The sequence below is a fragment of the Aplidium turbinatum genome, chromosome 10 (genome assembly GCF_918807975.1).
Source record: "Aplidium turbinatum chromosome 10, kaAplTurb1.1, whole genome shotgun sequence".
NCBI lineage: Eukaryota > Metazoa > Chordata > Ascidiacea > Aplousobranchia > Polyclinidae > Aplidium > Aplidium turbinatum.
In genome coordinates this window covers 824,511-846,780 of record NC_137481.1, presented here as the reverse complement: position 1 = coordinate 846,780, position 22,270 = coordinate 824,511, and the positions used below count along the sequence as shown (strand labels likewise).

Here is a 22,270-nt window from a genome sequence, read left to right as displayed (position 1 = left end):
AACGAGTTTTCAATCGCAAAAACGCGCAAAGGTGCTATTTAATTAGGCATAGATGACCAAGTTTTTGCACGGTACCCTGTGTTATAGTTGCAACAACGATCTTTGTGACAATAATTTGGCAACACTGATAATTCTAATTTTTTAGTGGGCAACCCTGATTTTTGGGCCACATATAAAATGTGCCTACAGGCCTGCAGACCCTTAATCCGGCACTGACAAAATTCTTTTATAATTTCTACGTTTTACAGTCAGTGTGTAAGCGAAAAATTTATCTGGTAACAATGTTTGCAGTTTTGATTATTCATCTGTTTCAACAAATTTCCCCAAAAACTTAATGCGTTCCGCTTTGTCTAATTTGTGCCTCAGAGATGTTGAACTTTCCTCATCTTTTGCATTGACCGATTCGTTTTCAAAGTATAAAATCGTAATTTTGTTCTTTTTAAATTTCGCTATATTTGTCAGTTTTCAAATTCATGTATTCAGTTACTTTATGAATTTTCTTTTCCACGACCGCATTGTGGTCCTGAATGTTTAAGCCATTTTCTCCAACAATATCAAAGCATTCTGACTGCATCAGATAAGATTCAACTTTCTCTCGATCGTCCTCAATGGCATCATCTTTCATCTTAACGATTCCGCAGACTTTTAACTTATGGCCCTCTTTGGAAAAATGTTGATCCGCGTTCAACTTGGATTTGCCATTGTTACTTTTGAAGCGATGTTTATCCATTCGCGTCTTGAGCGACTTTCCAGTCTGCCCCACATATTGCAACACGCAATCTGACTTCAAACAAGTCATCAAATGAAGAAATCATTTTCACATTAACAAAACCAAAGTTTTTGAGATATCAAGTGAATTTTGTTTCATTTGTTGACGTAAACAATCACAAAGTGACGCTTGACGCCAGGAACAAAAGTTGTGTTACGTAGTGTAATATTTTGTTTGATTAAAATATTTGCTGACATCAGCAACTTCCAACTACAAAGTATACACCTACAGAGTTGACTACAGCTACATTCGTTACAGAGGTTCTATGACGTCACAACACACCAGTTGAGTTGAATAAAGGTGGAAGGCAAATCTACTGGGGCAAAAATCCGTTCAGGAATTGCCGTAGGCCTAGAGATTCAATCAACTCAGTTCTTTTTTTTCTTTGTTCTTCAGTTTCGTTTTCGTTTTCATTGAGTTCTGTGTAACTGACTCTTTCGTTTAAGCCAGTGGTTCTTAACCGGGGGGGCGCGCCCCCCCAGGGGGGCGTGAAGCCTCTCTCAGGGGGGGCGCGAGCTCTACAACAATTTCAATTTTTTTTAATTACTTTAATGTCCTAGGACCTATGCTGTTTGTCATATTTTGTATTTTATTATATTTATCTGCGAAGCATTGAATACTCTCAACCTTTAGCTTCAAAGGAAAAACATCAACATCATTAAGCATCATGACATCATTTGAACTTTTATAGCTAAACTTGACCTCTGGAAGAGTCGAATTGAACAAGGAAATCCAGCGAGCTTCAGTAACTTGGATTCTGCTCTCAAAGATGGTAACTTTGAGTCTGAGTTGAAGAAACAAATAGAAATCCACCTTAATGAATTGAAAGCGGAGTTCATCAAATACTTTCCAGATCTGGATGAGAAGCGTGAAACCTGGAAGTTCATCAGAAACCCGTTTTAATGCGAAGTAGTTGATATTTTCGAAGAAGGACAAGAGGAGTTTCTTGAGATGAAGTTCAACTTCACAGCTAAAGAAGACTTCAAAGAACTGGAACTTGAGACGTTCTGGGCCAATTACCTTCCTGTTTACCCTATTATCGCAACTCGGGCTTTTCGAATTCTAACAATGTTTGGATCCACGTATCTTTGTGAAGCTGCATTTTCTGCTCTCGTTGCTATCAAGACCAAGTACAGAAACAGGTTGAGAGTTGAAGGAGACTTACGTTGTTCATTCTTTGGAGTTAAACCTCGCATCAAAAATCTAGTTGCTAAGAAGCAGTGTCAAGTATTTCACTGATGTGTAACAATAAACAGACAAAAATGCAATTTTTTTGGTATGATACTTATTTAAAGTCTAGGGGGGCGCGAGGCTCATGACCATTATTGAAGGGGGGCTTGATCGAAAAAAGGTTAAGAACCACTGGTTTAAGCCATTTTTATAAGTATCAAAGCACTCTGACTGCATCAGAAAAGTTTCAACTGCCTTTTGAAACTTCTCACCATCCTTAACACTAACCTTTTGGTCACAGCGGTAAACCATAATCTCTTCGTGGGAAAATTGTAACGTAAGATTCCCAAATCCGTTCGTCTGTATATAATGACCGAAGAAACACACACTTGAACTTCTTTTCAAAAAGTGTATTTCTGTAAAAATTAGCTCACGGCTACCGAAAACGAGGGGGTGCAACGCGTACACCTCTAAAAAACTGTCACTACAGAACAGATTACTTGGATAAAAGACGGAACCTTTGTCCAGCTAGCAAGCACTAAGCCAACAGTTAAATGTGCGGCCAACTTTCAAACAATCATTTTACGAATGACCAGAATAGATAGCAATATCTCAAATTCACGTATGCAGTACTGTGACGCAATAATGAAAGACAATTATGAAGTCATTCCAACAGGTGTTTAAAGCTGATGTAATATTTCCTGTTTAAACAGGCCCAAACAGGCCCAACAGGTTTGACACAATTCTTATGAACGCTGGTGCAATTTTGGCACATGCTTTAGGAATTTCCATGACGTAATATTCAGTAGACTTGAACGGTTTTTATATGACGTTTGATTTGGTGAAAATTGTCGGGAACATAGCGGCCCCTAGTTATGACAGTCTGACATGGCATAACTAAAAAGAAATGACGACAATTGTGAGCCAATGAATAAAAACACACGATACACAAATTGTTTGAATCACTCACGTTTAAGTTAATACGCAAATACAAAGGGCTTGCAAAGAATGAACAGCAATAAGAATAAACACGATGATACATGAAATTGGTACCATGGGTAATAGGTACACGCAAAAAATGACGCTATATACCATGGTTGCGATAATAACCGACTGTTCCGGGCTCAGACAAGGGTCGGCCACCGCAGACAAAACCAGGCTCAAACCCTAACACTTAGGTGTTCTTTACGGGGGCGAGGCACGAAATATCCCTCAAAACGTAGTCTACTTTCACTTTCCCCGTACTCTCATCATAGTTGCAGACGGCAACTTTGGCTCTACGAACCACAGGCTTCCCTTTCCTAATTTGTGGAACTACCTCATGCACCCTCCCAAGTTGATACTTCCCACGTTTACCAATGTCTTGGAGAGAACCTACCACTACAAGTTGACCAGGCTCCAAATTCTCGGCCATTTTTAGCCATTTTTTCCGGCCCTGAAGCCCTGGCAAGTAAAAATCGATCCATTTACTCCAAAACTGCTGAGAAAGTGACAAATTGAACCGATAATCCCTTCTTAATTGGTCACGATCATGTGGTTGCCCAACAGCACAGTATGGGTCTAAGTATGGGGTCAAAAGTGAGGCAGGGGTGATGACAGTAAAATCCCTAGGGTCGTCACTCAAAGGTACCAAAGGGCGTTCGTTCACGATCCGAACGGCACTGCCTGTATACGTAAGCAGTTCAATGAAATTGGGCTTACGTAATGAAGAGTCCAAAATGTGAAAGAAGTATTTGGTCATATCGGCCACGAAACCAAATCTTTCAAGCCGAAATCTAGCCAAGACATCTGCCAGAGGGTTTAACAAGTCAGACAAGTCAAGACAAGAAGACATTAAATCATTAACACAAGTTCCTCGAAATTCAGACTTGCCATAGTAAACAATGCGCTTTTTTAATTGTGACGTCACAAAGTATGGTAAATACCATTCAAATCCCTTGACATTTCCTGCTTCACCAGCACGCTCAATATAGCCATTAGATTTAAGATCTTTCATGGTGTCAGTAAGGAAATCACGAAGTTCAGGTTGTTTTAAAGCCTTCTTTCTTAAAGCAGCAGCTCTATCTGACGCCAACACAAAATTGTTAGGTAGATCAATATCTTCCTTCAACGGAACAGGTATCTCAAATCGACCATCTTTCAACTCAATATTCGGCTCGACAAGTTCTCTAGCCAAAATATCATTGCGAGACAATTCACAGGTTTCATTTTGCAAAGTCAAATCCTGAATGACTTTATTCAGGTCTGCTATTTCCATATCACGAGACTTAATTTTACGCTGAAAGCCAGAGATGACATCCGACTCTGAAGACGTCTGCACTCTGCACACTTTAGCAACGCTTTCAACTAAGGGTGACTTACCACCACAAGCCAACCAACCGAGAGGAGTGAGTAAAGCATGTGGTTCACTGCGATTTTCACCAACACGTTCTTCTTTTGCCCACATCAAATAAGCGTTGTCATTTCCAATCAGTACATCTACAGTACTACAATCATTCAAATGAAACATATTCACGTCATGAAAATGACGGAAACTACTTAAATCCTGCTTATGTGGTAAAGTCTTAACATCGTCAGCCCAAGCTGGGTTAACCACCGAAGTTATATCACAAAACAGTTCATTCGTCTCTAACGACTGAATGTTGAGTTTAACAAGTTCAGCACAAGTAGCTTTCTGACCAGCCAGAGTATCCATTTTAAACGACGCTTTGTCATACGGTTTAAGACCAAGTTCGCACACCAAATCACTCGAAACAAAGGTCAACTGCGAACCAGGATCATGCTGACAATACACCAACTTCGATTTGCCAGTCATTGGATTCAAAACACGAGCAGCAGTAACGCGGTTAAAGGCTGCTTTAACATTTCCAATCTTAACATTACGCACAGGAACTCTGGCACCAGCATCATCTTTACCGACCGAATCCGGAGAATCACGTGACGTCACATAAAAATCATGCAGAAGAAAATAGTGTTTCCTATCGTTGTTAGGCCCACACTGACGACAGTTGTTTGCATGATTACAGTCCTTAACCATATGCTGGCGCAAACAGTTCAAGCATTTTCCAGCTTTCACAATGACATCTCTCCGACCTTTAGGTGTCAAGCGCAAAAATTCTTTACAATTAGACAAAAAATGATATTCAACTTGACCACGTGATGAACAACAAAAACATGCCGGTATGTCACTACGTCTGGCCACACCGCCGCGCGGTGCGCCAACAGCAGTCGAGTACTGCGAACTCCCTGAAATCACATTATCATGGGGTTTTACCGACGTCTGCCTAACCGGACATGAAGGCAATTTTCCTTTGCCAAACTTTTTAAATTGCTGCGACTCACCAGAATCGCCCATTAGCATAATGCTAAAATCAGTCGACTTGCGCGTTTCCTCTCGTACTACAAATTCAAACAAACTCTGAAAGGTAGGTTCCTCAGTGCTACCATACTGATCACCTAAAAAGTCAAGATAACGCTGCTTAGCGTCAAACGGGAGTCGCTTAGCCAAATCCAAAACAAAACGTCCTTCCAATTTGTCACGCTGACCATAAGCTTGCGCGTAAAGCAAACACTGCGATAATTCATCTTTAAACTCTTTCAGATCACTGGAAGAGGTCGAAGTCAATTTGCTACCATAGCGATACTTTCTAATTTCCGGTTCTGCGAAAAGACCTCCACGAACTCCAAAACGTTGGGACAAGCGAGCTAACGACATTTCTATCCTGTCTTCTTCTGACAAGCCAGGGGTGTCAGAAACCAAATTAGCAATCGTTTGTGCAGCTGTTCTAACACAAGCTGCTTGCAACAAAGTCAAACGAGTTCCCTTAAAGGGCGAAGCTGCCATCAAGGCCATAACACGATTTTTAAAGAAGACAAATGGCATATTATTACCATCGTAACCAATCAAGGCCGCCTTATCGAAGAACGTCCTACTATTTTGGTATTCAAAAAAGCAATCCTGTTGTTGAGAACTCGATTTAGCGGGAGAAGACAAGCTATATCCCTTAAGGGGCTGAGTGGGCTCAGTCACATGCACAGCCCGATCACGATCCTCAAACACGTTAAAATCAGGAGACACGATACGCCTCTCACAACCACCCAAATTACGTGTAGCTGGGCGATCAGCAACTAGCGGCGCAGAAAACTTTAAAGGGGGCCAAGCATTACTGCTAATGGCGGCCCCGTGACCTGTACGCTCTGGGGGAGGAGTTCGGTTGTAATTTGCAGACCTTGGCTCTACAGACTTCGGAAGACCCTTAGCCGCGGCCCTGAGACCTCCTGAAACAGCTGGAAAACATGTGGATTGTACAGGTCCACTTACAGATTGAACAGGCGTCTGGAAAAGGTTAGGTAAATTAAACTGCGATTGATGTTCACTTCTGGAATGCCTAGAAGAGCCCTTCCTAGAGCTACGCCGGGAGCCCAACTCAGAACGATATTCAGCTAAAACTACCTCTTTACGTTGTTCAGCCCTCAACTGAGCGTCTTTGAGTGCGAACTCAGCAGCTCTGGCTTCGGCCTGAGCTCTCGCGGCAGCCTCAGCTCGTACGGCCTCAGCTCTCGCGGCGGCCTCAACTCGTATGGCTTCAGTTCTCGCGGCGGCCTCAGCAGCTCTCGCTTCGGCCTCAGCTCTCACGGCGGCCTCAGCAGCTCTTGCTTCGGCCTCGGCTTGTATCTGGAGCTCCTCTCGTCTTAGCTGTAGGTTAATTTGTGCAACTATCCGTGACGAGCTCTCAGACATCCTAGTGCTTACATTTGAGGCGCTATCCTCAGGATGTATGTCAGCATCCAACCTATCTGAGAACTCACTTTCTTTTTGTTCGAAGTTATTTTTTAACGAGTTAAATTCGGGATCTACCCTATCATGAAGTTCTGCTAAGATTGCAGAGTTAAAAATTTTACTCAAGAGAGCATGGAAATGCCGTAATTCCTCTTCTAAAGTAGATAACTTAGATCTAAAAATTAACAGTTCCTGCTTATCACTCAAAGAACCTAGGGCAACAGAAAGTTTCCCAATTTGAGTCAAAATATCCCGTCTAAGATGCCGGGCTTCTCGAACTGATTTAGCCTCATCGCTAATGGGTCCCTCCCCAAATTGGCCTGCCCGACCGCAAAGAACATCATCAGGCTTAAACTCAGTCGAGTCTACGGCGGTCGAGTCCCTGTCGCCACCGAGTGTAGACATATTAAATGTTAGGGCTAAATTTAACAATTAAAAAATTAAGTTACACAAACACACAAATTACAGTAGTTATAAAAAACTTAACTGCAAAGACCGTAAAGATACAAAAAAGAATTTAAATGCACGATACCGTAGCTGTACGAGTATATGAAGTCCAAAAGTCCACAAAACTTGCTTGGATTCTTCCACTTGAATCTTCAAGCACAGATAGATTGCTTTTAATCTTCTTTCTTGCCAATGATTGTCAAAGTTATTTTTCTTCAGTACCAAACAGAGAAGATATGTCTTTACTTTTTAGCTTAAAGTTCTTCAGTTGCCTACCGAGAAGAAATGTCTTTAATTTTCTTTGCTTCTTTAGACTACCAACCAATAAGATCTTCTTTTATTATTTCTTTGCTTCTAAGTGCTTCTTAGCCTACCAACTACAAACTTCGTCTTTTATTTTTTATGGTCACAGCGGTAAACCATAATCTCTTCGTGGGAAAATTGTAACGTAAGATTCCCAAATCCGTTCGTCTGTATATAATGACCGAAGAAACACACACTTGAACTTCTTTTCAAAAAGTGTATTTCTGTAAAAATTAGCTCACGGCTACCGAAAACGAGGGGGTGCAACGCGTACACCTCTAAAAAACTGTCACTACAGAACAGATTACTTGGATAAAAGACGGAACCTTTGTCCAGCTAGCAAGCACTAAGCCAACAGTTAAATGTGCGGCCAACTTTCAAACAATCATTTTACGAATGACCAGAATAGATAGCAATATCTCAAATTCACGTATGCAGTACTGTGACGCAATAATGAAAGACAATTATGAAGTCATTCCAACAGGTGTTTAAAGCTGATGTAATATTTCCTGTTTAAACAGGCCCAAACAGGCCCAACAGGTTTGACACAATTCTTATGAACGCTGGTGCAATTTTGGCACATGCTTTAGGAATTTCCATGACGTAATATTCAGTAGACTTGAACGGTTTTTATATGACGTTTGATTTGGTGAAAATTGTCGGGAACACCTTTATCTTCACGATTCCGCAGACTTGTGGCTTGTGGCCCTTTATGGCAAAATGTTTATGTACATCCTTTTCAAGGTCAGGGTTAGGGTTAGGGTTATGTTCGTTTTTAATATTGGTGAGATGATTCGCTATTCGCGTCTTGAGCGGCTTTCCAGTCTGCCCCACATATTGCATCCCGCAATCCGGGTTCCAACAAGTCATCAAATAGATGAGGTTTGTAGAATCACAATCCATGTTTTTTTGGATTGAGAATACTTTTCCTGCTTTACTTATCACGAAATGAGTTGGTTCCACATATTCACAGAGTGTGCAATCCTTTCCACAAGGAGAGAACTGGCAAGGGGTCAAGTGATTTGTTAGAAGCCGAGACCGCGCTAGGACTTCGTTCGCAAGATCAACTTTTTGTTTTGTGTGCTCACTATTTTGAAATGTTTCACATAACTCACTGCTTTCTTTAGGTATATCTGAAAGCAACACTTGAAACCGGTCCAGTTTCTCATCCAACGACACTCTTAGGTTTTTAAATTTATGTAAAACAACATCCAGTTCGTTTCTATCACTTGAAGGGTCGCCATCTCCTGAAAACCAATTAAATTTTATTAAAAAAATAAAATAGATTTGAAAGCTGAAAACAAAGTGAATTTTGTTTGTTTTCCAGAAACCGCAAACAACTTTTTTCGTTCTTTTGCTATTTTAGGACCGGTTCAGAAGAGTTCTCTTCAGCGTTGGATGACATTATTGCAATCGACCTTAATTTAAAGTAAATCAATTGCAGAGTTTCAACAAAGTTTCTTGTTCGATTGTTTGTCATCAAAACAAAACAATCAGCCTAGAAACTTTAATTTTTTTAAGTTTTTCAATGTAAAAAAGAGCCGATCCCGCTCGACGACTTTGTTTGCAAGATCGACTTCTTGTTTTGTGTGCTCACTATTTCGAAGCGTTTCACATAATTTTTCGCTTGCTTTTTGTATATCCCAAAGCAACACTTGAAACCGGTCCAGCTTCTGATCCAACGACACTCTTTGGTTTTCGAAGTCATTCAAAACATCATCCCCTTCGCTTCGAATGTTCGTCATCACCTGAAAACCAATTAAATTTTATTAAAAAAATAAAATAGATTTGAAAGCTGAAAACAAAATGAATTTCGTTTGTCTTCCAGAAATTGCAAACAACTTTTTTCGTTCTTTTGCTATTTTGTTAATCTAAAAAAATTACAAGAATCAGTCGCCAGCAGGACTCATCCTAACCCCAACTTGAGCCCCACTCACCTTGTGGCGTCGTTTGAGAAGGGTTCTCTTCAGCGATTGTTTGTCATCCAAACAAAGCGATCAGCCAGAAACTTTGATTTTTTAAGTTTTTCACTTTAAAAAAAAATTTCAAAAAGACATAATTTAAATTTCTACTTAAGTCTGATGAATCTACCAAGCTCTGGACTTGAAAAAATCTAAGTAAGCCTAAGTTTTGAAAGAGAAGTATCTCTCATTTGTTACAATTTATTTTGATGCGATCTCTGTGACCACTTTTGGCAGCTTTTACTTGATTCCTCATTAGGGTGGCTCGTTTTTGAACTTTTTTTTTAAATTCTCTCGGGGTAGTGGGGAAAAGGTGCCAATGAGTGAGAAAACGCTCATGACAAAATTTGAGATTTGTAAAAAATTGTCTTCAGCCTCCTCATGGGGCCCAAAAATCGAAAAATGGGGTAAAAAACCCAATTTTTTTCAAAAATATTTTTAGTTTGGCTAGATACAATATTGTTTAGATATATCTAAATAACCTATAAAAAAAAATTGAAGTCATTTGAATTATTAGATGATGAACTGTTTTATTTTGGTCAACGACGCACGAGTACAAAATAATTGACACGGCGAGAAGAACACAATAAACATAGCCAGGTCAGAGACTTTAAAGAACCGGCCTGCCACGCCCCGTGGAGGCGGGGAGCGGCGTGATTATGGGGTGGCGATGCACCCGGAAGGGAAATCCACCAGCTTAGGTCGCGGGGGCCAGGCTGGGGAGTCTAGGTACCTGTGGAAGGAAAGTGTGGATCGAAATTTTTGTGCGACTCGTCCGCAAAAGTTAGAATGGCGGAACGGGCCAGGGAGACGGGATTTGCTTTCTGCAAACGCAAAAAGGTCAGCTCACGACGGGCCGGGCGACAGAAGTTTTATAAAGCCAGGCAGCGCCCACGTCTCCATCACGTGACCGTAACACAGGTACGTTTGACTCCTATACCCGGTCTGCCCGTAGGCAGAGCGGATAAACTTTGGGGTCTCCCACGAGGAAGAGAAGCTTAGCTACAAGGACGATTTGAATACTCGTGGGAGACGAAAATTATTTAAAATCTGGAGCAAAGGCTCAATTAATTGGTGTAAAAAAAAAAGATGGTAAGTGGGAATATATTGTATGCTTTACCTACCGAAAAAGTGTTGACGTTGAACCAACGAGCACGGATGTGCACTGGCCAGACGTTGAGGCAGGTTCGCCCAGATGGGTCGGGGGGACTAGCGATCGAAGCGTAGATATGACTAGGCTACGTTACCAGGAAAAATATATGATAGTGGGATGAAACTTTGGAGGTTGCATCGAGTTGATCGGGAAATCATGATTATCGATGAGTTAAAAGCAACGCGAGGTTGATCCGAGCGGGAAAGAGCAGCATATCGGGAGAAGGTAGTGTGTGATAATCTAAAATATTGAAATATGAAAATACAGATCCAGTGCTTTTGAAAATTTTCATTTTGCTGAAAATTTTGCATTTTTGTTTGTGGTTACATAATTACAAACTTCGTCAGTGACGTAAATTCAAATAAAAGACTTCATTTTTTCCTACCAAATTAACCCAATTTCATTAAAAAATGACGTAACAGCTCAGGGCAGGTTTATAAAGAGAAATACAATCACATTTTATAGCTGGCAAAATGTCTAACGCATTTATGTATCATGTACCCACCCACAAAAATGCAAAATTTTCAGCAAAATGGAAATTTTCAGAAGCTGTGAGGAAGCTGAAGGAATAGTTCAAATGACTCCAATTTTTTTTCTTAGTTTAATTAGATATATCTAAACAATATTTTATCTACCCAAACTAAAATATTTGAAAAAAAAAATTGCGTTTTTTACCCCATTTTTCGATTTTTGGGCCCCATGAGGAGGCTGAAGACAATTTTTTACAAATCTCAAATTTTGTCATGAGCGTTTTCTCACTCATTGGCACCATTTCCCCACTACCCCGAGAGAATTAAAAAAAAAAGTTCAAAAACGAGCCACCCTATTCCTCATCGAGTCAGGTATTTGTAGATCGCCCTCATAGCAACAAGAGAAACAAACTACAAACAATGAGATCGCGATCGCGCGTTTGTTTCAATGAAGAATCAGCTGAAACTCAAGTCCAGACTTGAAACTGTTTATGCCTGAGATTTGTTTAGTTGCTTTCCCACGGTGGGAATCCCATGATATTCCATCCCAAGCAGGGCCGTGTGGGTACCACCTTGAGCCTTCCTAAATCCACTAATGGGCCCTTTTTTAATAATGCCTTTTAAAAATGAAACAAGAAAGAATTCAGTTATGGCCTTAAACTCTTTCAATTTGGGAAAAAATTTACCTTCATGATTTTAGCAAAGAGTAAAAACAACTCTAAAATTTTCCACAAAAATAGAAAATATGCGACAATGCAGTGGCGGATCTTAATAAAAGTTGGGGAAGACCAAAATTTTAACAAAGTAAAATTAATAAGATAAATCTTCTTCTTCTTCTTCAATTGCCTTGCCTGAACCAGGCATCGACGGCCTCAGATGAATAATTAGACCAAATGTTCCTATTATATGTTGCATGGATGATTGTTTCTGTCTTGTCGTTAAATTGTTCCAGATGTGTTTGTCTTTGTCTGCCAGATGCCCGCTTTCCAAAAATTTTACCAGTTAAAGAGAGATGCTCCAGTTTTTGCTTTCTTATTACATGGCCGAGAAATTTATATTGTCTGGTTTTCATACTTTTTAACAGAGTTCTGGTTTGGTTCACTTGGTGTAGAATTTCTTTATTTGTTTTCTTTGCCAGCCATGAAATGCGTTGCATTCTACGGAAGCACCACATTTCAAAAGCATTAATCTTTTCTGCCATTTTTGTTGAAATATTCCAGGTTTCAGAGTTGTAATGAAAAACAGGATAAATATAGCATTTTAAAACTCTAGATCTTGTTTTGAAAGAGATATTTTTATTGCAAAGAATTGGTTTCATTTGTTGAAAGCTTGCTTTTGCTTGAGCTGTTCTTATGTTGAGCTCTGTTAATAGCTCTATAAATAGACAATGCAAAACATTAATGTAACTTTAATTTTAATTTAATCATATAAACTTAAAATTTTACAACTTTAAAACCCTTAAAACTTTAAAACCCTCTGCGTTCCTTTCAAAATCATCGAAAGGCTGATCTATGCCCGCGTCAACCCAATCATCGACCCGCTCCTTCCAAAAGAGCAAGCTGGGTTTCGGCGCGGAAAATCCGCTGTAGATCAGGTCACACTGTTAACCCAAGACATCGAGGACTGCTTTGAGGCAAAAAAGAAGGCCGGCGCTGTCTTTCTAGATCTCACAGCTGCCTACGATACTGTATGGCATCGCGGCCTTACTTACAAGCTGCTTCGCCTGCTTCCTGACAGACATATGGTCCATATGATTATGGAACTTGTCAGGAATCGAAGCTTCACCCTCACCACCGGCAATCCACGGCGAAGCAGACTGATACGCCTGAAAAACGGCGTCCCACAGGGATCGGTCCTGGCTCCACTTCTTTTCAACATCTACACCCACAACCTGCCAACTACGGTCTCTGCAAAATACGCTTATGCGGACGACCTGGCAATTCTCCACTCCACAAAGTCGTGGGAAAATCTAGAAGACACCTTGAGCCAGGACATGCAAACCATCTCAGCTTATCTCCAGAACTGGCGACTGAAACTCAGCAAAACCAAAACTGTGGCGGCAGCTTTCCACATACACAATCGGAAAGCTGATCGTGAGCTACATGTCCACAACAACGGAAAACATCTGACCTTCTGCCCCGAGCCAAGGTATCTTGGGGTGACACTAGACAGATCGCTCACATACCGCCACCATGTGGTGTCACTGCGCAAGAAACTGACATCCGCGCTGCACTACTGAAGCGCCTGGCAGGCTCTAGCTGGGGGGCGAGGGCTGACACTTTGCGAATAGCAGCCTTAGCCCTTGTCTACTCTTCTGCAGAGTACTGTGCACCTGTCTGGTGCCGCAGTGCTCACTGCCACAACATCGACACTGCCATAAACAGCGTCCTGCGCACAGTGACCGGATGCCTGCGTCCCACAATATTGGACAATCTCCCCATTCTCGCTGGCATCCAACCTGCTGAGCTTCGTCGCGAAGAAGCCACTCTGTCCCTCGGTCGACGGGCACTGGAGCCTAACCATCTTCTCCACCACAAGATCTCTGCTCTCCCAAACGAGCACTCCCGCTGACTGAAATCAAGACACCCATTCGTGCCAGCCGCTCGGCTTCTGATCAACGAAGCTGATGAACAAGACATCTCTGCGGCTACTTGGGCGGACCATAAATGGAATTCTGAATGGAGGTCAAGCACCACCAGACTCCATTCATTCATCCCCGACGCCGACACGCGCCCCATCGGTCTGACACTACAGATATAGGCGTGGGTGCGCCTCAACCGTCTCCGTACGAGCGTCGGGTTTTTCCGCTCAACCATTCACCAATGGGGAATGGCTTCTTCCTCCTCCTGTGAATGTGGTGCCGAGGAACAGACCGCAGACCACATCATCAGTGACTGTACCATTTTCAAGCCACCTAACGGAGTGGAAGGTCTGCGCGTCATGGATGATGAAAATAAAGACTGGCTGCTCTCTAGCAGCCTTCCAGTGTAGTCCGGGAACATCTTGAATCTGGGGTGATAAAAGGATGGACCCTCGGCCCCAGAAGCTCAGACGACGACGACTTAAAACTTTCATTCAATGCAAAACTTTAATTTCCCAATTAAGTTTTGTTTTAGTGTTTGACTTGATTTGGTAATGAAATGATTTGTAATTGCGATCATGTTGAATTGTTGATGTATTCACAATGTTTGCCGCAAAGAAGCATGGAATAATTAATGTTCTATGAGTTTGTATTGAGTGATAGACTTTTAAAATTAGTTAAAGTCATCATCATCATCGTTAAGTTCCTTTCGTCGAGGGTTGGAGGCAATGAAGCGCCAAGTTTCTCTGCTGTGGGATTTTTTGCAGTTTTGTAATCAAGTCCTGTCCAGTCTTCAATATCATGAGTCCATTCAATATCAAACTTTGATTTTTTAAGTTTTTCACTGTGAAAAAAAAAACATAATTTAATTTTTTATTTAAGACTGATGAATCTACCAAGCTCTGGACTTGAAAGAATCTAAAGTAATTAAGCCTAAGTCTTGAAAGAGAAGTATCTCTCATTTACAAGTGAATAAAGAAATAACAGTTACCCTTTCAAGTACTTGAAAGGTTAACTGTTATTTCTTTGTTCACTTGGTGATTCATTCATATCAGTTTGTATCCTCTGTGGATCCTTTTCTTGTATCATGGGCCAATCCTATAGATGTTTGCTGGTACACCCCTTCGTTGTTTAAATCCGTGATTCTCGACGTGGTCCAGGTGGACCACTGGTGGTCCACCAGAAATTTCTGTTGGTCCACAGAGAGTTCTATAATTCCTTGATAAAACGTTCTTTAAAATTGTATCATCTACTACAGTAAGTTATGTAAGGACTGCATACAGGTGTAAGAAAATTATGTAGCGTGAAGACATCAACAGAAGACAAGAGTAACTATCTGATTAAAACTGAATGATTTTGTCAAAACAAATTTTGATTACTTGTGCCAAAAACACCAAAGCCAAGTCAGTCGCGATAACTGTGAAGTGTGAACTGTTCTATTGAAACAATATGTGCATAATATTTTCTCAGAATAAAATTTGAAATATAAATTATTTGTATCCAAACAGTTGAGCTTGAGTGTGCAAATTAAGAGGGTTTGCTTAATTAGTTAATTACGTATTATTTTATTCAGGACTAAGATTGAACACGTCCTTGAGTTTTCTGACCCATGTGCAATACAGTTTCGACTAGTGGCGTTCATGAGGCGTCAACATAGCGAAGTTGTCCATCGGATATTTTGTTTAAAAATATGGTCCATAGGCCTAAAAAGGTTGAGAATCACTGGTTTAAATCTTAATACTTATATGTGCCGCTAGTAACTAATTTCTTGCATTTGGGATCCATCTCAGATCATTGTTATGTCCTAGCTGTCCTAACAAATTCCAATCATTGCTTAAACACAACTTTTCTCAAAAATGTCACATCTTCTAATTGGCAGTAAAATTACATTTAGCTGAAGTGTGAAATCAAAAATTAAATCCATTCTCATTGGCTTATTACATCACTCTCAGAAACCATCTTCTCAAGACAACTTTCCACTTTCATTTTACTACGATGAAGAGATCGGAAGATCGAAACACTGGCCACTGTCCGTAGTTATCTTTTAATAATGTCCTTTTAGACATTATTTTTAAACAAACATAAAAGAGTTTAAATATCTTTTTAGACATTATTTTTAAAGAAATAAAAAAGAGTCCTAAGTCATGTAAATTTCACTTTGTGTGGAGCTACATGTACTTGAGAGGTTAACTGTTATTTTTTTATTCACTTGTTGATTTATGCAAATCAGTTGTATCCTCTGTGGATCCTTCTCTTGTATCATGAGCCAAGCCTATTGATGTTTGCTGGTACACCCCTTGATTTTTTGATTCTCTCATTTAGTTTGCAATTCATTTTGATCTGATCTCTGGGGCCACTTTTACTTGATTCCTCATCGAGTCAGGTATTTGTAGATCGCGCTCATGGCAACAAGAGAAACAAACTACAAACAATGAGATCGCGATCGCGCGTTTGTTTCAATGAAGAATCAGCTGAAACTCAAGTCCAGATTTGAAACTGTTTATGCCTGAGATTTGTTTAGTTGCTTTCCAACGGTGGGAATCCCATGATATTCCATTCCATTCAGAGCCGTGTGGGTACCACCTTGAGCCCTCCGAAATCCACTAATGGGCCCTTTTTTTAATAATGCCTTTTAAAAATGAAACAAGAAAGCGTTCAGTTATGGCCTTAAACCAGGGGTTCCCAACCGGTGGTACGCGTACCACTAGTGGTACGCGGGAGCTCTTTAGGTGGTACGCGAGCAGTTCTCCGTTGCATGCGATATGTAGTAGTATTGTCAAATAAAGTAGGCCTATTGCAACAATTCTTTAATTTTGAGTTTCTAAAATATGAAAACAACACTTTTATTTCTTTCCGTATGTACTAAATTCTCTGCACTCAGTAAGCTACTTTTGTCGATCTTGCTCCCTGCTGTCCTTGTTATTAATACAATGTTGCTGTGCGAACTTAATGGTGTCTGTGATGAAACTATTACGTGTGCAATGTGGTCTGTGCAGTGTGCAATTGCAGAATTGCGTTTATTCTGATGTTGGTTTTCCGACGTGTAGTGGCTGAATCCTGAACAGCATTACATTTTTGTCTAAATATTTGAAAATGTCGAAGTGAAAGTATAGCGCAGATTATATTAAGTATGGCTTCATTGCTATTCAACATTGTGGAGATAGCTTACCTCAGTGCGTGATCTGTATGAAAACCGAATCGAGAGATGCTATCGAGAGAGCTATTTTGAGCGACTTGGGGAGAACGTGAAGCGACAGCGCATGGATCACACAGGCCAGTTTTACCGAAATAATGCCGGAATTGTGAAGGCATCCTATGAAGTATCTCTTCTGGTGGCCCAAAACAACAAAGCTCATGTCATTGCGGAGTCACTTGTTTTGCCAGCAGCAAAGATATTAGACAAAATTTGATTGGAGAAGATTCAGTGGCAAAGTTGGATAGTGTATCGCTTTCTAACAATACTGTGAAACGACGCATCGAGGAAATGTCAGTTGATGTCACTGACCAAGCGATTGCAGGAGTAAGAGATTCGAAGTTTGAATTTGCCTTACAACTTGATGAATCCACAGATGTCACAAACCGCTGTCAACTGCTTGTCTACGTCCGCTTTACACAGAACGATGCTGTAAAAACGGAATTATTGTTGAATCATGAGGTGTCCACTACATCAAAAAGATAAAGATAGTTTCAACTCTTTGGATAATTAAGTTTTTCAAGGAAAATGAACTGGATTGGGGAAATCTTGTCGGATGTACGACAGATGGGGCCAGAGCCTTCGAGAGAAGTCAGCACTGGTCGGGAAACAATACGAAAAATGGACCCCATAATATTTTTTAGCAAATATTGCGTTGCATGTTCGTGTTAAGCTGAAATTAGCCTACTTTCCTCAGCATGAAAAGAACTTCGTTCAATGTGAAAATCATCTATAATTAATCTTTTGGTAATTTTGCTACTTTCACTGACTTTACATCCAAATTCATAATCTTGCCAATAATTTAATATTGGATCAAATTAGTTGTTTTGAAAATAGTGGTACGTGTTGACAATCCGTGGTGGCTAAGTGGTACGAGAACATAAAAAGGTTGGGAACCCCTGCCTTAAACTCTTTCAATTTGGGAAAAAATTTGCCTTCATGATTTTAGCAAAGAGTAAAAACAACTCTAAAGTTTTCCACAAAAAAAGTTAATACGTCGACAATGCAGTGGCGAATCTTAATAAAAGTTGGGCCTCTTTAGCTCAGTGGTTACTCGTTCGGCTCAAGATCACGCGGCGCTGGTTCGACTCTCGGGGCTTGAGCTTGAGCAACGCATTTCAAGACTGCTCTCCATTCAGCGACACCTAGTGAATGGAATAATTTCCGGGCAACAACACTCCAACAATCGGAAAACTTCACTCTGCCAATCTCGGTAGCCGGCCCTGTGTCAAGAGCTTCTACAAGTATGCGAAACTACCAGGAATAACCTATCAAGGCTTTGCCAGTCCGAGGATAAAAATTTAAAACCAACCAAACCAACCAACCGTTGTGGAAAGACCAAAGTTTTAACAAAGTAAAATTATCAAGATAAACAGACGATGCAAAACTTTGATGTAACTTTAATTTTGATTTAATAATATAAACTTAAAACTTTAATTCAATACAAAACTTTAATTTTCCCAATTAAGTTTTGTTTTGGTGATTGGCTTGATTTGGTAATGAAATGATTTGTAGTTGCGATCATGTTGAATTGTTGATGTATTCACAATGTTTGCCGCAAAGGAGGATTTTTCACAAGGTTGGAATGATCTAATGTTCCATGAGTTTGTATTGAGTGATAGACCCAGGGATTCATAGTATAGGGATCGCCAACTCGGCTAGATTTCTGACAAGCGGAGTGTAAAAGTGTTGCCAGATATATTTTTAATTTTTAGAAAAAATATTATTTTGGTAATTTTAAAGTAATAGTCGCCCAAAACTTGCCCGTGAATAACTATTTTAAAACTAATCTAAAGAAAATTTATTATTCACTTACTAAACTATCATATTTTTTGCCAATTTAACCTCTCTTTCTAAGTTTTATTTAAATTTTGTGCATAAATTCACATTCTTATTGCAAAGTAACACAACTACAAACTACTTTAACTTGATCTTGTCCAACTTTAAACTTCAGGTTAGTTTTAAATGGACAAGCTTTGGGCGACCACTACTCTTTAAAAATGCCAAGAAATTAGTTTTTCTAAAAATTTAAAAAATATCTGGCAACACTTTTACACTCCTCTTGTCAGAAATCCAGCCTAGTTGGCGATCCCTGTACTATGAATCCCTGGATAGACCTTTAAAAATAGTTAAAGTCATCATCATCATCATTAAGTTTCTCTCGTCGAGGGTTGGCGGCAATGAAGCGACAAGATTCTTTGTTGTGAGATTTTTCTACTGCAGTTTTGTAATTAAGTCCTCAAGACATTTGTAGGAAAAACGCCATGTATCCAAAGAATGCGCTGTAATTTCTTCAAGTTTCTGGGCCGATTAAAAGGGACCCGGGTCCATAAAGTTATTTCGGGTCAGGGTCCAAAAGCAGAGATGTACGTATGCGCCGCAAATTCTACGCTGCATACTTGCGGCGTAGACTTTTTGTTTGCGCTAACGCTTGCGGCCACATTTTTTGGATAGTTTGCGCTTGAGGATGCGCCATAAAGTTTTCGCGGTTTTTTAGCGCATAGCGTCAACGCATACTTTTTAATGTTTTAGTTGTTGTTTGCAATTTTTTTTGTCAAACTGCGAAATGTTGACGTCTTGCAATTGCCCATTGTTCTAGTGTTGTGTCACAGTGTCATCTATTGTTCAGTCAGCTGGAGTTTGTTTGTATATCGCACTACTGCCTTTGACCCTAGAGTCCCACGTGGAGACTGAAGTCTTGCAGAAAAAAAGAAAGAATTAGTTAAAACAACTTAGGCCTACTGAGAAATTACTTAGTAAATTACGGGTCAGAACAGGAATGTAATGTAAGCAAGCAAGTAGGTAGGTTGGTAATGTCGCTCCATGTAAAATGTAAACAATAACTTGGCTTCGTAGTGTGAAGTATTTTTAGTCAAGCAGTGTTGAAGGCGTTTGTAGGCTAAGCAATTGTGAGCACTTTAATTTATATTAGTTATATAAGTCTTGCATTTTGGGGCAAATCAGAAACTTCTCAGGCAATGAGCAGTGCAGCCTATGTATCTAAACAAACTCAAATATTTGGTCTCCGACCGTGATTGCTAGCATGATGTTGTACTCTGTAGGCTATGTTATATGTAGTACACTACTTTGCCTTTGCCGGTTATTCTTGTTGTAGGCTATGTGGCGTAGTAATGTGTAGGCCTACATACAGTAGGCTATCAAGCTAAGGTAATTTTTACTTGACAATTTATACATTCTGTTGCGTAAGTATGTAATTATATATGTTTTGTAACTTGATGAGCAGTTTAGCAAAACATGCATCCAGATGCCAATTGTGAGAGGCTTTTGAGTAGCCTACTGCTAATAACACTAGTAATGCTAACTATCCCTGAATGCTAATACGGTAACAAAGAGTTGTGCAGTTCAGAATCTAAACTTGCTTGTGTCTGGCAGTTTTGTCTTCCATTAACCCACTTTTTAAAAATCTTATCAGAAAAAAGCATAGAGCTTACTGAGAGAATTATGGCATTAAAAGCAACATTAGTCTTATTCAAACGGAATCATTTTAAAAATAGTGTTTTTTATAATTGATTTTTAGGGAGCGACAGTTAGTATATTATACTAGGAGCGACAGTTAGTATAGTACTAGAATTTTCTTGATAGGCATATGCTACAGTTTCTTACACTACACTATTGTATTCAGGGATTAACTTACGGTAATACTAATCTCCAAGTGAAATGGAGCATGATAATACAAATCCATGGCCTTACATGGAAAAGTATTTTAAGCTCTCTTCTTCAAAAAGCAAAAACTTATATTTTCAATGCCAGATGTGTCTTCCGGCCAAAAAGATAATTTCTTGTAACGAGAAATTTCGAAGTGGCTTGAAAAGTGTGTTGTTTCGATTGGTTTATACCGTGTGAATGTTTGGCACCTAGCAAACAAAATAAGTTTGCGCTAGAGTATGCGCTAACGCTGACGCCGCTAACTTTTTTTGCAAGTTGCGTTGACGCATGCGGCGTATAGTTTTTCGAACGTTTGCGTTTGCGCTGACGGCGTCAATATTTTAACCCCTGCACCCCTCTGTCAGCGCTGCTGCAAATTGTATAAAAACGTCATTGCGAACTACGTATGAAGAAGAGACGTCATGGTGATTTGATAATGTTATAGGCTAATGATGTTATAATGATGTTTATCATACAAAAGCTCATCAGTAGTATAATTTAAATTGTCTCAACTAACTAAAACTAAAAATAAACGCCATCTTTGGTCTTGAAAACGATGTGTGGTCTGGACAGGTTTGTGAATTTTATACAAGTGTTGCCATCGTGCCAAAATTCTTGTACAGCAGTCCCCTCTTATCAAACCTACTGTTTACAGACTCACGGGCTTATTAAGCTTAATTTAATCTGGTCCAGGATTACTGAATGTGTCGGAGTGGCAGAGAATCGTCTCCCGCTTAATCGGCCCATCCGCTTAATAAGCCCAAAATCGCCTGGCTCTGAAGTTGTTTTAATAATATCCACGGTACCGTGTTTATTTGTCTTGCAAGGCCTGGTGCGTTGCGTTCTGTAATGGCTTTGTCCATGGTAGGATTTCTTTCAGGGGTTTTCTTTGCCTACCTTGCTTTACGTGATGAGCTAACGCATCAAGAGTGTTCCCCTTAAGAGCATCAACACTTTGATAACCCACCAAGGTCGATTAACATAGCAACTGCTCTTTTGTCTTGTTTTATTTTTATTTATTCATTTTTCTTTTTATTCATATATATTGTGATAAAAATTCACTTGCATTTCTTTCTTTCTTCGCTTCTTTTTTTGTGAATTTTTAAACATTCTAATTAAGATGTTGTGACCATTCCATATTTTAAATTGATTGTCCCACTTTGGTTTCATACACGCTATAACGTCACGTCACGTTATAACGTTTTTTTTCTCGACCTCTGCCATGTTTGGCATACAAAAACTTTTTTGGTTAGCAAAAACATTCCTAGTTAGCAAAAACATTCCAGTTTCAATTAATTTGAACAATACTGTATTTAGTGAATGATTTTTCTCTAGAGCACGCTTTAACGTTCGCGTTTTGTCGCCTTTACCTTTTTCCAGACCTTTGCTCTGTTATGGTAAGTGATATTGTTTTTTTGCATTGATGTTCAAAAATAAAAAAAAAGTATGATAATAATGACTCAATGCTGCCACTTAAGCGAAATTAAATGTTTGAACACGCAGTCGGATGGTGGCGCACACTTACTCATGCAACTAGAGAATCTGCGCTAAAGAATATGACACATTCATTGTCATAGACTGTTTCTCTCGATTGCTTCTTCTTCTTCTTACTTGCTCCTTGTTCATCAGAAACTTTTCGTGGAAAGCAAAGAGTTGTTTAGTTTTCGTTAAGCCTGACTGAAGATCATCATCATCACCATGGCAGCTTCGTCACGTGTTGGGAGAAACCGGGATTTCATTATCTCTTTTGTTTACGTTAATTTAGCCTTTTGTTAGT

The 22,270-nt window shown here is 39.8% G+C and overlaps 1 protein-coding gene across 1 annotated transcript in view; it reads right to left on the bottom strand.

Moving 5' to 3' along the window:
* Window positions 1–221: 221 nt before the first annotated feature.
* Window positions 222–22,270, bottom strand: part of LOC145778077 (uncharacterized) — a 26,742-nt gene continuing 4,693 nt past the window's right edge. Inside the window, exons 2-7 of the mRNA XM_082589489.1 lie at window positions 9,407–9,464; window positions 9,067–9,217; window positions 8,139–8,716; window positions 2,130–2,227; window positions 786–1,203; window positions 222–381 (exon numbers count right to left, since the gene is read on the bottom strand). Of these exons, the coding sequence (XP_082445615.1) occupies window position 1,203; window positions 2,130–2,227; window positions 8,139–8,716; window positions 9,067–9,214 (825 nt within the window). The 5' untranslated portion in view covers window positions 9,215–9,217; window positions 9,407–9,464 and the 3' untranslated portion in view covers window positions 222–381; window positions 786–1,202. The remainder of the gene's footprint in view (window positions 382–785; window positions 1,204–2,129; window positions 2,228–8,138; window positions 8,717–9,066; window positions 9,218–9,406; window positions 9,465–22,270) is intronic.